The sequence below is a fragment of the Buteo buteo genome, chromosome 12 (assembly GCF_964188355.1).
Source record: "Buteo buteo chromosome 12, bButBut1.hap1.1, whole genome shotgun sequence".
NCBI lineage: Eukaryota > Metazoa > Chordata > Aves > Accipitriformes > Accipitridae > Buteo > Buteo buteo.
The window spans coordinates 1,068,753-1,083,266 of NC_134182.1; the positions used below are offsets into that span (position 1 = coordinate 1,068,753).

At 50.4% G+C, this 14,514-nt stretch overlaps 2 protein-coding genes across 4 annotated transcripts in view; one reads left to right on the top strand and one right to left on the bottom strand.

Moving 5' to 3' along the window:
- Window positions 1-60: 60 nt before the first annotated feature.
- On the top strand, window positions 61-1,398 carry MEA1 (male-enhanced antigen 1). The gene is made up of 3 exons (XM_075042370.1): window positions 61-350; window positions 489-615; window positions 695-1,398. The coding sequence occupies exons 1-3, from the start codon at window positions 90-92 to the stop codon at window positions 856-858; spliced, it is 552 nt and encodes a 183-aa protein (XP_074898471.1). The 5' UTR covers window positions 61-89; the 3' UTR covers window positions 859-1,398.
- Window positions 1,277-14,514, bottom strand: part of PPP2R5D (protein phosphatase 2 regulatory subunit B'delta) — a 31,988-nt gene continuing 18,750 nt past the window's right edge. For all 3 annotated transcript variants that reach the window (XM_075042362.1, XM_075042363.1, XM_075042364.1), the window contains 5 exons: window positions 12,787-12,914; window positions 10,648-10,749; window positions 5,220-5,292; window positions 4,636-4,752; window positions 1,277-4,262 (listed from right to left, as the gene is read on the bottom strand). In XM_075042362.1, coding sequence (XP_074898463.1) covers window positions 4,125-4,262; window positions 4,636-4,752; window positions 5,220-5,292; window positions 10,648-10,749; window positions 12,787-12,914 — 558 coding nt within the window. In that variant the 3' untranslated portion in view covers window positions 1,277-4,124. The remainder of the gene's footprint in view (window positions 4,263-4,635; window positions 4,753-5,219; window positions 5,293-10,647; window positions 10,750-12,786; window positions 12,915-14,514) is intronic.

Here is a 14,514-nt window from a genome sequence, read left to right on the forward strand (position 1 = left end):
GGACTACAATACCCACAGTGCCCCGCGGCAGCGGCGGCGCTTCCGGGTAGCGGCGGCGGGGCCTCCCACCCCGGCACCGCGCCCGGTGGATGGCGGTGGCGCGGAGCATGGGGCCGGAGCGGGTGTGTCCCGAGGAACCGGGGCCGCCGGAGGCCCCCGATGGTGCGGCGGGCTGGAGCGGTGACGAGGAAGAAGAGGAAGAGGAGGAGGAGGAGGAAGAAGAAGGCGGCGGCGGGTATTTGTACCAGCCGCTGAGCCAAGAGCCGGAGCAGGGCCCCGGTGAGGCGGCCCCCCCCGCCGCCCCGGCGGGCTGCGCTGAGGAGGGCCCCGGCCTGCAGGAGCGGCTGCAGGTACCGCCAAGGGCCTCCCGACGGACCGGGCCGGGTTGGGTTGGGGGAGAAGCTGGCGGCGGGGCAGTGCGGTTCCACGGGGTGGGGGTGGGGGGGGAAGGAACGGGCCCGATCCCCGCTGCCCGCCTTTCTCTGCAGATGCTGAGGCTGCACCTGCCCGACCCGCCGGTGGACAGCGAGGAGGAGGAGGATGAGGAAGCAGCAGCGGCGGCTGTGGAAGGCGCAGCGGCTCAGAGCAGCCGAAGCTCCATCCCCATGGATGCAGGTAACGGGATCTCCGCCCAGGCTCTCCCGGCAGCCCCACACCGGGCTCAGCCACGGTCTCACGCTCTCTCTGTTCCCAGAGCACGTGGAGCTGGTGAAGAGGACGATGGCCGGTGTGAAGCTTCCCACCCTGGGCATCCCCGCCTGGGCCAGCCAGATCTCGGAGGACCAGTGGAGGGATGTGGTGCAGCGCACGCTGCAGGCCCGGCAGAGCCTCGGTGGCCCCAGGCCCGAGTGGAAGTGAGGGCTGAGCTGCGGCGCGGGGGCTGCTAACCCCAGCCCTCCCTCCGCCGCGCAGGCGAGGCAGGCAGCCGCTGCCTCGGAGCCGAGCGGTGACGGGACTTGCCGGCATCGACCTTCCAGTTTCTCCCACTGATGTTGTCCGACTTCCCTTCCCACTCCTCCTTCCTGGTTCTGGCTGGCGCGTGAGTCGCTGCGATGTCCTTGTGTTGGCTTCCTCTGCCTGCGAGGAGCCCGACCTGTTTCCATACCTGTGTGCGTGCAGAGGGAGGGGGGGGTTAGCCGGCTTTGCCCATATTCCCTTGGGACAAACGCTGGATTCGTCCCTGTGCTGTCGGTGCTGAAGAAGTCCCTCTCCGCGCTAGGGCCCCTCCTCCCAGGAGAAGGGCTGTGTGTTGGAGTATCAGAGGTGGAGTCCAATGTGTCTTTCCAAGAGATCGGTTTTATTTAGTTCTGTACATACAGGGACATCTGTACAAAATCCAACACTTTCATACTATGTAATGCTCTACTGAAAATAAAGTACACCATATGTACATATGAACTGTAAGCAGCTTAATACTTGTGTCCAGGGGGTGAATGCAGTAGTTAGTTAGTTTTGCTTGTTCCCTCAGGAGGAGGGAGCCAGGTGAAGTGGAAGAGGCAGCTCCAGTTCTGTCCATTTGGCTGATGTGGGGAAAGGCATAGGCAGAAATGAGCAGCACTAACGCTAGAAACCAAGTGTTGAGCAAGGGGCAGCTGTAGCGTGGCAGACGCAGGTCTGCGTATGAGCAGTACATGTGGCGAAGAGGGTGAACACACTTCCCCCTTTCTCACATGGTCCCCTTCCTAGATGTCCAGGACACCGGAATGAATAGGCAGCAAACTAACGGCAATGTGAAGGTACTAAGCGTAAGTTCCCTGACCCAGAACAAGACACACAAAGCTATGAGAACATCAAAGCCGTACAGCACGTAGTCGTGATGCGTTACAGTCCTGTCCCTGCACATGGCACAATCCTGGCGGCATTCCTCCGGCCACACTCGGCGACTGCCGGCAGAGACAGACCATCTGCAGGACAGCGACAACTTCTGCGCACCAGAAGTCTCCGTTCCTTCTGCAGGCAGAACAGCCCGCAGCAGGGAAAAGGCAGCCACTGCCTAGCAGCAAGCAGGCTCGAGTGAGGGCACATACATGCTTGTAGCACTCTAAAAATGAGGTGGCGGCTTACAACGCAACGCTAAGCAGACGAATTGGAAAGCCTGTACTGCAACGGGAAGAAACATCCTCCCCAGCCCGAGCCCTGCGGCGGCTGGTGCTGGGCAGTCCTTGTCTCCGCTGTGCCCCAAAACGCCTGCTGCTCCTGTGAGCCATCCAGCATCACCCAGTGCATGTCTACATGCTGTGCCAGGCGTGAGGTAATTGATTGGCAGCTGACCATGAGCTCAGACTAATGTTCAAAATAAGCAATAACCTCCCTGAGGTGTTTCGTAAGTCTCCTGATGAACTGGCCCATTGCATGAAGCAGAGGGGAGGCGGGGTCCTGCACGGCTGTGGGTGATCTCACACATAACTCACGCTCGCCAGCTGCTCCTAAGAGATGGTGGCATGCCTAACGAGGGCCAAACGGAAAGAGAGCTAAACAGGGCACCAGGTACAGGATACACAGGGAAAAAACAGCTTAGTTTGGGTTGGGGTCAAGATGTGTTGCACACCAGCAGTAAGATTAGAGGGGATGAACCTCTGACCTGGGAATGGTTTACTGGTGAGGACGAGCAGATACACCAGGACCTTCTGCAACAACCCACGATGCTGCAAAGCAGTGTCAGACTAGCACCGGCCCCGTAAGCTCCCTGCGCTATTGCAAACCCACTTAAGCTTATGTGTCAAGAAAGCAAGCGCAGCAGGTAAGAAGCAAGGAAGACCCCCTTTCCTACCACCTCAGCCTCTCTGAGGTGGCATCTTGGCCGGGCATTGAATCTGCACCACAAAAGGTAGGGGAGAAAGCCGGATCACAGTAGCACCCCAGTGCTGTGCAACCCCCTGGGCTATCAGCAAGTGCGCTCTAAATGCTAAATTAGCACAAGTCCCTGATGCACCATATGATAACTAACAAGGGCCTCAGGCCACAGCAGGTGCCAAAGTAACAGGGCAAGGCGAACTTTGCTCAGAGCACCCACGGAAGCAATTCAGCAGTAGCACCTAGCCATTGATCATAAAGAGGAGAGAACTGAACACTCAGGAATTCAGCCTGGCCCCGTAACATCTATCTGTTGCTCCCACTAGTTTGCAGAAATGACTTTAGCAGCAGAAGCTTCCTAGAAACCCTGGCCACTGCAGAGCTAAGGATGGGATACAGCGACAAAGGGAAAGAGCTGCAGGAGTATTTTAATTGAGCAGGTAGGGGAAAGAAAGCAGAAGTCAGTGGCTGACACCCGCTACAAAGCAGGAAGTTAATTCTGGGCCCACAATTAACCCAAGACACTGGGATGGAGACAAGTCAGCACGGACCAACACAAACAGCTGAAGGAATTCACTTTCCCACAAGAGATCTTCTAAGGATGCTCTAAAGGGAGGGCTGCAATAGTATGTAGTGCTTGCACCCAGCTTTACTGAGGGTGGCAAAGCAACGAACCCCCACTCCACTGACAGGGGAACAGAAGGGGCTTGAAGCAAAAGAAAGATAGAAGCGAACACCTCCTCCGCTGTACGTAAGACCCTCCAGCTGCGAAGCTGCACCCCAAGGCAGGGTGGAGAGGCAGCAGAGCCCCCACAAACTCTGCCACACGCTCCTGCCCCAAGCTTAGGCAGACCTCTGACTGCCGCAGGGCTTGACTGCACAGGCGGCACGGGGGGCAGGCATGGTGGAGGTGGGCACTTGGGGCTTGTAGCAGCATGCTGAGCCACGCACGGTAGTCTCTGGCCAACCCAGAGCCTGTGTTGCGGGGCAGCAAGGCTCTGGTTCCCAGGCAGACTAAGAACCAGGTGGCAGCTGGAAGTGAAGTGACTCCTGCCTGGGCTGATACAATCACAGGTCAGGCAGGCTCCCTTCACGCACGCACACCCGAGGTGGAAAAGCAGGAGGAAGGAGGAAAAGCAGAAGGACATGACAGTGGTGAGATACAAGTTATAACGTAAAACCAGATCTACCCTGGAGGGATGTGGATGGAGTGGAGGACAGGCACAGCTCACCATGTTCATTCCTTATTTATACATGAGAACCAAGTGCATTTCTGTGACCCCTGGGGGAAAAGGATGGGGCAGAGCTTCCCGGGCCAGCTCCTGAGCCCGTCAGAGAGCCTCCTGGCTTGAGGTGAGAAACTCTTCTGCTCTCTTGTGGGCCTCCAGGGCTTTTATAGTGTAGACGTCCTGAGGAAGCTCAGATTTCCGGCGCAGCAAAACTTTCTCCTTCTTAATGTCTTTCAGCATCTACAGACAAACCAAAGGAGTGAGGGATCAGTAGCAAACCCCTTCACGCCTCCACCCTCCCCATTCTCTGACTCCAACTGCTCTAGGATATGCTGGGTGACACCGTAGCATGCTGCAGAACAGGCTGAGAGCCAAACACAGACTAAAAGGACACAGAAAAGTCCCACCTGCACTTTTTCCAGAGTGGGAAGGTTAGATAAACTCCACTCTTCAGACTACAGGTTGATCACTAACAATCAGGGATGAGAGTAGGGACGTTTACCCTCAGAAGACTTGGAAAGACCTGGTTCTGGCTGCTGGACCCTGGACTGCCTATGCTGATGTCCCGGCTGGTCTGAGAGTAATTGTGGAAGGACCCTAGTCACCTACGCACCTGCACAGCCTCCGTCTCCACCGTTTTCTTCAGTAGCTGTATATCCTCCGCAGTCGGGGTCTCCGTTTCCATACAGCAGACAGGAGGCAATGGTGGAGGTGCGTAATACATGGGGTACTGCAGAAAAACAGACAGCTGGAGAGTCAGCACACCATCCAACACCAAGCCTTCTCGCCCAGCATCCTAATACAGCCTGGCATACTTCTTCCAGCCGCCCTCTCCAGCACCCGCAAAGGTAGCAGCAGGTACACAGCAGGAAAGGAGCATCTTCTCCTATCCATTCTTGCCTGTGCCCTCTGAGCCACAGCACGCTGCACATGCAGCCGCAGCTGAGAAAAGACTCCATAAACATGTACATGCTCTCTACAAGGCATTACTTAGAGGTCAGCGCTACAGAGGGCCAGGCTGGCAAAACACTGCCAGCATCCCCAAGACACTGGGTTTTGGGAGGGACAGACCACTGCTACAGCTGTGTGCGCAGGACTGAGATCAGGTGCTAGAGCCTGCTCTCATGAGTGCAGGAAGCAGGTCAAGACCCCCAGCACATTCTTGTCTCATTCATCCTGGGTCCTGCTGTTACCCACCTGGGGGTTCAGCCGGGCCAGCTCCTCTATTTTCTGCCACATTTCTTCTCGTTCCTTCATCCTGAACCTTCCCCTGGAAAGAGAGAGAGCACAGAAGTGTGAACTCCCAGGGAAAGTGCAGCTTTCACTCACAGGAAGACAAAAGCAAGAGACAGCAGGAAAGCGTAGGCACGGGGAAGAGCCGCTCTGTCCTTCAGAGACCCCTAATTCTATCTACAGGCGAGATGTGGCAAGAAGAGGAGACACACTGCAGCTAGCAGGAGGTAGGCAGGCACACTCCTCCCTCACCTCAGAGCACAAGGCTGCACAGGTACTTTTTCCCTGGCTTTGTGCTGCAGGAGTGGACCAGAGCAGCTGGTTTCTGGAGTAAAGCAATGATACCAGTTTGGGTGTCAAACACAAATTTTCCTGGTGCCTTACAGATGCAGAGGGACAAACTGCCAATTCCATTAGAGTTGGGGCTCAGCTGCCCACAGTTCCCTTTGCCCCTGGTCACAGCACACCAGAGAGCTGCCCAAACCTCCAGGCACAGCTCTTGAACTTGGCACAGATTTTGGCACAAACCTTAAGCGACCATTCAACTGGGCCACCTGTAAATCCCAGGGCAGTGAACGTTCCCTGCAAACAGAGGTGAGCACCCACCACTCCTTGTTATTCTCTTCTACATTTTAAACATTTGTACTAATATCTCTGCTTTATATTTCTGTCTGGCTTCCATCCCAGCTACTTCATTCTCTAGTGCCCTATGTATCCATGCTAAGGAAGTTCTTATACTCTGTAATCACCTCACACTCTTGAAATATATGTAAGAAAGGAGGCTAAAAATGAGAATGAAGCTGCCAAACATTCAAGCAGCAGACTTCTTGTTTAACCCCAGCCAGTAACTAAGCACCACGCAGCTGCTCACTCACTCCCCCAGTGGGATGGGAGAGAGAAATTGGGGGGGGGGGGGAAGGTAAAACTCCTGGGTTGAGATTATAACAGTTTAGTAGAACAGAAGGGAAGAAACTGATAATCGTAACAACAACAATAATAAAATGACAATAATAATAATAAAAGGACTGGAATATACAAAACAAGTGATGCACAATGCAATTGCTCACCACTTGCCAACCAATGCCCAGTTAGTTCCTGAGCAGCGATTCCCCCCAGCCCCACTGCCCCCAGTTTATATACTGGGCATGACATCCATGGTATGGAATATGCCTTTGGCCAGTTGGGGTCAGCTGTCCTGGCTGTGTCCCCTCCCAACTTCTTGTGCCCCTCCAGCCTTCTTGCTGGCTGGACATGAGAAGCTGAAAAATCCTTGACTTAGTCTAAACACTCCTTAGCAACAACTGAAAACATCAGTGTGTTATCAACATTCTTCTCATACTGAACCCAAAACATAACACTATACCAGCTACTAGAAAGAAAATTAACTCTATCCCAGCTGAAAGCAGGACGAGACTACTCCAAACAACCAAACCCCAAATGAATAACCCACATCTCATTTTCTGACAGAGCTCTGGAGAACTCTGCAGGGGACTGTAACCAGGAGTTAGCACTGATCTTCCCTAGGTCCTTCTTACTTCATCCCCAGTTTCTCCAGAATCTTTTTTAACCTCTGGTAAACAGAAATATACATATTACTCCAATCTTGCCACTGGAAATGCAGACTGATATGTCTGTCCACAAAGGCCCTCACATCGTGAAGGCCACTGCCCCCTGAAGCAATGTCTACTTTGCCAGTATCGTGTCTACTGCCGTGCTATCTAAGGGTGTAACAAAGCTTATTTTGTTTGGCTGGACTACATCGCATTACTGGTCTGGTACACAGTGAGCCAAGGGCACTCATGCAGTCTTTCAGCTTCATGCATCTCTAGCACCAGTTCTTTCCTTTCAGATCACCAAAGCAGTTTGAATAGCATTGGGGAAGCCCTCCATTCCTCACTGCACTTCAAGATCCACCAGTTTACCCATCTTGTGCTCAGCTGATATTGCAAAAGACCACCTTGCAAAGAGTATACCAGTCTAACTAAGAGCAGTACTTCTAAAAATCTGAAAGCTTTACACCTGTGATCACTCTTTTTAGCCAAAGAAGTATTTCCAAAGAATGAAACAAACTTTTATTTTGATGCCACATTGACTTAACTGTAGTATTACAACTATCCAACATCCCTCTATAGGGGAAGCGCTCTGCCAACCTCATCAATCAGCCTGGCTTTGCCTCCTACACTAGGACATTTCCATTGCAGTTTATCTGAAAGTGTCACTCATCCACATGAGTCTTTGGAGAATCCCAACAGCAATGCCTTGCAGGACAGCACTGAGTCTGCAGGAGCAGCACCCCCAGCCCTGCTTTCTGGGTGATGCACACCTCATCAGCTCCCTTCATTCCTGACCCCATTACTAGCAGTATGAGAAAGCCACCGGCAGGACATATGGAAAAGAAAAGCTATATTGGGAGGTATCTTCACCTCCTGAAGGGTTCTGATAATTCAAACAGCTTCAAGATGTCTGGGGAGATTAGCGAAGCACAGTCAGTCCATCTGCACTGAACAGTAGAGCCTCCCCACACGTCCCGGGGAAAGTCTGTCCCTCGGTGACCAGCCTTGGCATGTCACTTGTAGGCATGGTAACTAACTAAAAACATGGCTAAGCCTTTTCTGAGCAGGCCTCTAAACATCTGGTTGCAACCTAATTGCGTACCTAAAAGCTCTCTCTTTTTCAGTTTCACATTTACTGGCTTTGTTTGCACGTGCAGTCCTTCCCATGTGTGCTGTTTTCTAGTTCATAGCTCAAGGTCTCTAGTGGCTCATTGGGAAAACACTCCATAGGCGTCTCTCCCTTTTTCTGTCTACACTAAAGAAGCCTCAGCGTTTCAAACTCGTCAGTCTCACTGAATAAGGCCGAGGTCATGTGCAAAAAGCAAGGCATCGCACAGTTAAAGGTCAATCCTGCATTACAGCGATGCAGCCAGCATTCCCACAGGCAGCCTTCGGCACACTGCTTTACTCCAGAGGCACTCAGCATCACAGCCTCACAGGTTTTTATTAGGAAAAAAAAGTACTGTTTCTACTCTGTTTAAGTCTTCGTGTTTGAAAAGAAAACGGCAACTGACTGCAATGCCACATTACTGTCCACCAACAGGCACAGCCTGCAGTCAGCTCTGCCAGGGAGGCAGCAGAAATGAGCTGCGGATGCAGCGTGTCTTCTCCATTGGAAGGGAGGCAACGGGACCTGCTGCTCACCAGAACAGGTCACAGCACTCTGCAGAAAGAAGAGCAGGTAGGGGAAGTGTAGGAATGGCACCCCAAACTCCGAGGCAGACTCTTCAGTACGGTCTTGTTCCACCGGGGAGACACCACAAAGCAACACTTTCTCCTGCCTGTGAAACATGTTTTTTCTAACCCTGTTCATTCCAGCAACAATTTTGGTCTATTACACTCCAGAACATGCAGCCACAGTGTTAAGTGCACGTGGATTTGCTTATATTTCTTGGATATTTTAAAGACATGGAGGGAAAAGATGACATTTTCACAATGGACTTAAGCAAAGAACTTGAGCATACTGCTCTAGTACACCCAGCTTTCTAATCCATCTTCCCAAGTGTGTGCTCTTTTCTCTCACCATTGTCCTATGTCCTATCCAGTCCCAGGCCACTTGCCCAACAAACCCTGATCTCCTCACATCTCCTCCTCTAATTTGTTGCCTTTACATATCCCATTCCTACTATCCGTTGACACTAAGAATACCAGCACCCCCACCCCAGCCCTTCACTGTATCTCTTCCCAAAGTCTCTACCTCCTTTCTGCCTCCTTGCCCAGAGAAGATGCTCTTCCCCACCAGCCTGCTGTCCTACCCCATTCCCTTCTGCCACCGATTTCCCTTTCTAGTTGTATCCCAGCCTGTCCCTACAGACCTTTCAAAATGTTCCTCTCCCAGCTCTAGCATCCCTTCAGAGGGTGACCTTTTCACACTTCTCAAGCCCAAAACAGCTGCTAATGCTGTGCTAGCGACAGCAGAGTTGAGCCTTCTTGGTTTTGCCCAGAAAGGTCTCCTTAGCTGGGTCCCTGTGGCAGGGAAATCCCACTTAGCTGAGGAATTGTATCATGCTCACCGTAGGGAAACTCATCTCAGATTCAGCTGCTAAAAGGCACTTTTACACCCTGCCCACCAAGTTTTCAACTGACGTTTTACCAAATTTGGTTATCTACGAGAGCAAAAGGTATATCCTTGATAAAAACCCAACACAAGGTTTTCTGAAGCATCATTAGGCAGAGAGGCACTAGAGAAAATAAAAAAATCATCTTAACATGAGCAGAAAACAGTGCAGCTCTACCCATCCATTTCTTGGACAGCTCTGAGCTGCTTTGTTGACGTTTTCCAGAACAATCCTCCATTAGCCACACACCAATGCTGGGAACAGTCACACTTAGCTGGTCAGCATGGGTAGAAGCTAACAGGCAGAAAAAGCTCCCGATGGAAACACCAGGTAGATCTCATAGTAAATGTGCTGTCACTGTGACTTAAAATATACGTGCAGACATTTGTGGGCTTCACAAATGCCCTAGAAGGGGGGAGGGGGGGGGCGGATAAAAAAAAATCTTGCTTGCTCCTCATTTAGATGTTCACAAAACCTTAATTTCTCAGGTTACCCATTCCCAAGCTCTAATTCATATCTCAACTTTGTTATTCATTATTATTTCACAAAACAAGTGAATGTATCCCAGAGCTCCCCGCTACCAGCAAGGGTTAGCCCTGCTCTCCCCACCGCCACCCTTGTGGCAGCCCTGGCTCACCCAGAAATGAGAAGCACTATTTTACATCACTAAGTCAGCAGAAAACAAGTCACACAAGCACCAAAACCAGCACAAGGAAGGAGAAAATTAGAGTTTTTTCCTCTTTACAGCATCGTTGCACAGGTACTTGCTGAGCTCAGATTTCATCCCCACCATTTGCTCTTTGAAATTCCAGGTATTATTCCATCTTTATTACTGGAAAACTGAAAGTGTCCTGTGGCAGGAAAGATGCATTATGCCCACTGCAGCAAAGCTCTTCAGGAAAGTCTTTCTAAAGCAGCAGGATTCCACTGGCATCACTACAACATATATGAACTGGTAAATATTTCCAAGGCAGAGCATAAGCATCTCTGCAAAGCTGAGTATCCTCTACATTGTAATTTATTTCCTCATGACCCAGCAAATTCTGTCACTCTTTTCCAAGCTACCTGCTTCAGTAGAACTGAAAGGATTTTTATCAGGGCACACATTTTACCTCTTCTCATCCCTACACGTAGTTATTGCTGAGGAATCCTACTTTTTGACAAAATTATTTGCACCACCTTTCCATTTCCCCTCTGCCTGCTGGTATCTACCATCTCTTACTGTACCCCAAGGAGATTCCAGGATGAGCTCAAGTTACTTGGCAAGAACCTTTTACTCACTTCTGCTTCTCTGCCTTGTATTGCTGCGTGCAGTCATCAAATAGCTTTTGGTTCATCTCCATGAACAGCTTCAGTGCATTGTAGATCAGCCCATGGATTGTCCTGCAAAGAAATGAGGAAAGGAGAACAAGTCATGGTGGTATCCTCCATGTACTAAGCACTGAGTTAGCACCAGCAGCACAGACAAGAGCTAACAGCAGCAGCAACTCATCCTACAGCAATGTGACAAAAGACTTTCACACAGTCCCAGCTCTTAGCATGGAAAAACCCCCTCCACAAACACAGCAGAGACTATCACCCAGGGACAAAGAGATGGAGAAGAAAGAGAAGACTGCTGGGACAGGTCTGTTCTACTGTGGTCAGACTAATGAGTGCAAAAGGATGCATTCCTGCATTTATTTCTTGTATTTAGAAACTGGAAAGGAAGGATGCTAGGGACCTGCTCAGGGCTGTTCTCAGGGAGCCTTTACCTAATCTAGCTTTAGTGTCTCCCACAGTTCACCTCACATATACACAATTACTTTTTTGGGCTGCCCAGTATTCAGTCATGAGCTTTGTCACTGAGCTGCCCGAAACACAGACATTCAGCAGCCCTGTAGAGACAGGAACCAGCACAAAGAATACCACAGAAGAAAAGCTGGCTTCATGTCAGAAATTTATGGATAGGTTGCACTGTATGTGAGCGCTCTCTGGGCCAAGGACTCTCCCAGGGAATAAATACAAGTATTGAAGCTGTCTCTGAAATACCTGACCCAGAGGCAAAAGATAAGAGACTCAGTAGATTGAGCTCTGTGCCTCACCAGCTGTACAGATGGAATAAGAGAGAGCTACAGCCCTGCTGGACTTACGCAGGTTGTCTGACAAGGTGCTGGAGTAGACGAGCTATGGGAAGGAAGGGGAGAATATGAGGTACTCAACCTGCCCTGAGATGAAGTAGCTACTGCTAAAACAAAGACAAGGAGAAATAAAAGGAAAACACCTTCAGGACTTCTGCCATACCACTGGGAAGGATCCAAGAAGAAAAGACAGAAACAGCAGAATCATGAATCTTGACTGGTGCACTAAGGAAACAGAACTGCTGAAGGATTTCAGACAAGAACATAAAGTCCTTTTCTGAACTCTGATCAGGAGGGGCAGTAACTGAGTGAAAGCATGTCTGTGCGCATCTGTCTGCACGCACACGTGCATATGCGCACACTCATCGTATGTGTGTGTGCATGCATGTACGTGCCCGTCTGCACACGCATGTGCCTGTTGGTGCATGTGTGCGTATCTGGGTGTTTGTGGGTGTTCATGTCTGTGCGGCTGTGTCCACCCCAGTCTTTAGAGCACCCTTGACTGGTGGCTCAAGTTCGTGCTTCCTAATACAATAAAGAGAAGGAAGCAGTCAAACAGCAGACTAGTGGGGAGCTCTCTGCAAACAAGTTCCACCTCACAACCCTGTCTTTGCTACCACAGTATAGTCCTAAGCCCTGGACTCACCCAGCCTCCCTAGAATTAATTATTTTGCTGGAAGATTTTAGGATCTTGGCTATGGGCTGAGTAATTTTAGCTAATTCATTAAAAAGGAAGCGCATTTTACAACTTGAATTAACCAGGTAAGGAATCAACTGAAGAAGCAGTCGGAAGAAAGGAAGTTGATGGGAGAACCATAAAACAGACTAGTATTGGGGAACCAGACACAGAGGGCAATCACTTGACATTGGACATCTGCCCAGTTAGTTCTGCTTTCTCCATTCTTTCTGTGTTCAAGGAGTCAGGCACCGCATTAGCCAAGGTCTCTGGTCATGTTCAGCATACGTGTGATCATTAATTAACAAGCAGCCAGAAGTCGGCTGGAAAACCTACTGCACACCTCCAAGAGACCAGCAGCATTAGTGATATCCAGCTATCAAACTCTGGGTAGACTCAATGGTCCCAAGGTGGGTCATTGCAGGTGCCTGACCCCTTGCAAAAGCAGGCCGCTGTGGTCTGCTGTGGCACTTTTCCATGCTGATACTACTAACAACCCCTCTGGCTCAGCACCTGATGTCACCAAGTGCCATGCGTCGTTGCACTGTAGCAGCATGCCCCAAGATTGCTAGTAGGTTAAGCAATCCTGCATGCACAGCAAGTGCCAGGGCATGTGGAAAGACCTACTTGTTCCAGTGACTCTTGGAGTTCTTGTAGAGTGCTGGAAACATGATCGGGAGAATTTTGGCTGCATTATCGCTGATCAGGCTCATGATATATTCGTTGTTCCAATAGTACAGCGCTCGCTCTGCCACCTGCAGTGGGAGAGAAAGCCATCCTTGAAGAGGCTCCTTCCAGTAACACCTGTGGTGCACAGGGAAACTGTGCAGTGCTGAGGCCAGAGCTTGCCACCACCCAGCTAAGGAGCAAATGCTTCCCCACAGCATGGGCAGCAGGGCTGACCTTCGCCAACTTCCACAAGGCCATTCATCCATGCTACCCAGCCTTCTTTCCCTTAGCCTCTGTTAGACACTTGTCACTTTCCTGGGGAAAACCTCACATTCTCGACTAGGCAACCGTACCATTGATATACCGATGACTCCAACACCCTTTACACAACAGTTGAGGACAGTAATGTCATCCACTCCAGGTCCCAGCTCAGACTAGCTCCAAGCCTCCTTCGTTTCCTCAGACTGTCCTCTGTAAAACTCCATTCCTCCCACTCCTCCATGGCCTTCCCCACAACAGAGTCTCTCTGGGCTTTGGAGCATGCCTCAGTCACCAGGCCCACAATTCATCCCCCTGATTTAGTAAGGATGAAAATATGGAAAATCTTGGGGCACCCATCCTGCTCTAACAAGAAAAACAAGTCTAACAAGTTTCCACATAGTGATAGATTCAACCACAATTCTTCATATTTAACTGCAAATCTGGGCAATGCAGATCACCAGGCTAATTTCTGCATTTAGCACTAGCTTGAGAATGGCTTAATAACCTAGAAAGAGAGACATCCAGTCTCAGTCTTATATTTCAGACAATGGAGAACTCACTATATCCCCTTAACATATTGTTCCACATGAGTAAACGAAGTGAAACTCACCTCGTGTTCACTTACCTAGCTTTGGTTTCTAGCTATTAGACCTTGTTAAGCCTTTGTCTGCTAGATTAACACACAATCCACTCAGAGAAAACTCTCCCCCACCAAGGTGTTCAGCCTTACCAAGAAGTCAATTCCTATTTTTGCTCTCAGACAAGCTGCAGGCACAGAGACTGTTCAGCCTGACTGTAAGGGACACCTTTGGGGTTAATTTTGTTAGGCTGTAAAATGTTTGCGCCTTCTTCAGGTTTTTCAGTCTTGTTTTTCAAAGAGTTGGCAGCAGATGAAGGCCGCTATCAAGTACAGGATGCCTCTCCTCCAGCCTTTACCCTACTTTATTCAAGCTCCTTAGTTCCCTATGGTAGCTCCTTCCACGCTCAAAGGTCATGTCAGTCCTTTGGTTCCCATCACCACACCAGTAATCCATGTCCAGCTGGTTTCCATCAGGCTCCCCCAGTCCTTTCCAGGAAACAGTGATCTTTTACATACACACGTGACCTCGGCTGACCTTATTTTTGGCTTGTAAACACGACTTTGTACATCTCCATACCAAAAGCTGGACTGAAGCCAGTCTGCCTCACTGTGCAGTCACACTCACTCTGGGGGAGGGCTATGTCACTATTTAACACGCCACCCATACCTGGGTCAGCCACATGTTTCAGCAACAAGCTATCTTCTTCCTCGGGCACTCTTCATGGCAAGCTAAACCAGTGAGCCAAGAACACCTGCTAGGAGCTACTAGCAGGTCCTACCACCCTTCAACCTTAAGACTACCAGCCACAGAGATTGTTTTTGCCTGGTACTACAGCCACCTTCCC

Coding starts and splice junctions, on each gene's coding strand:
- MEA1 (XM_075042370.1), top strand. CDS start 90: ATGGCGGTGGCGCGGAGCATGGGGCCGGAGCGGGTGTGTCCCGAGGAA. Junction 351..488: donor GCCTGCAGGAGCGGCTGCAG/GTACCGCCAAGG, acceptor CTTTCTCTGCAG/ATGCTGAGGCTGCACCTGCC. Junction 616..694: donor CTCCATCCCCATGGATGCAG/GTAACGGGATCT, acceptor CTCTGTTCCCAG/AGCACGTGGAGCTGGTGAAG.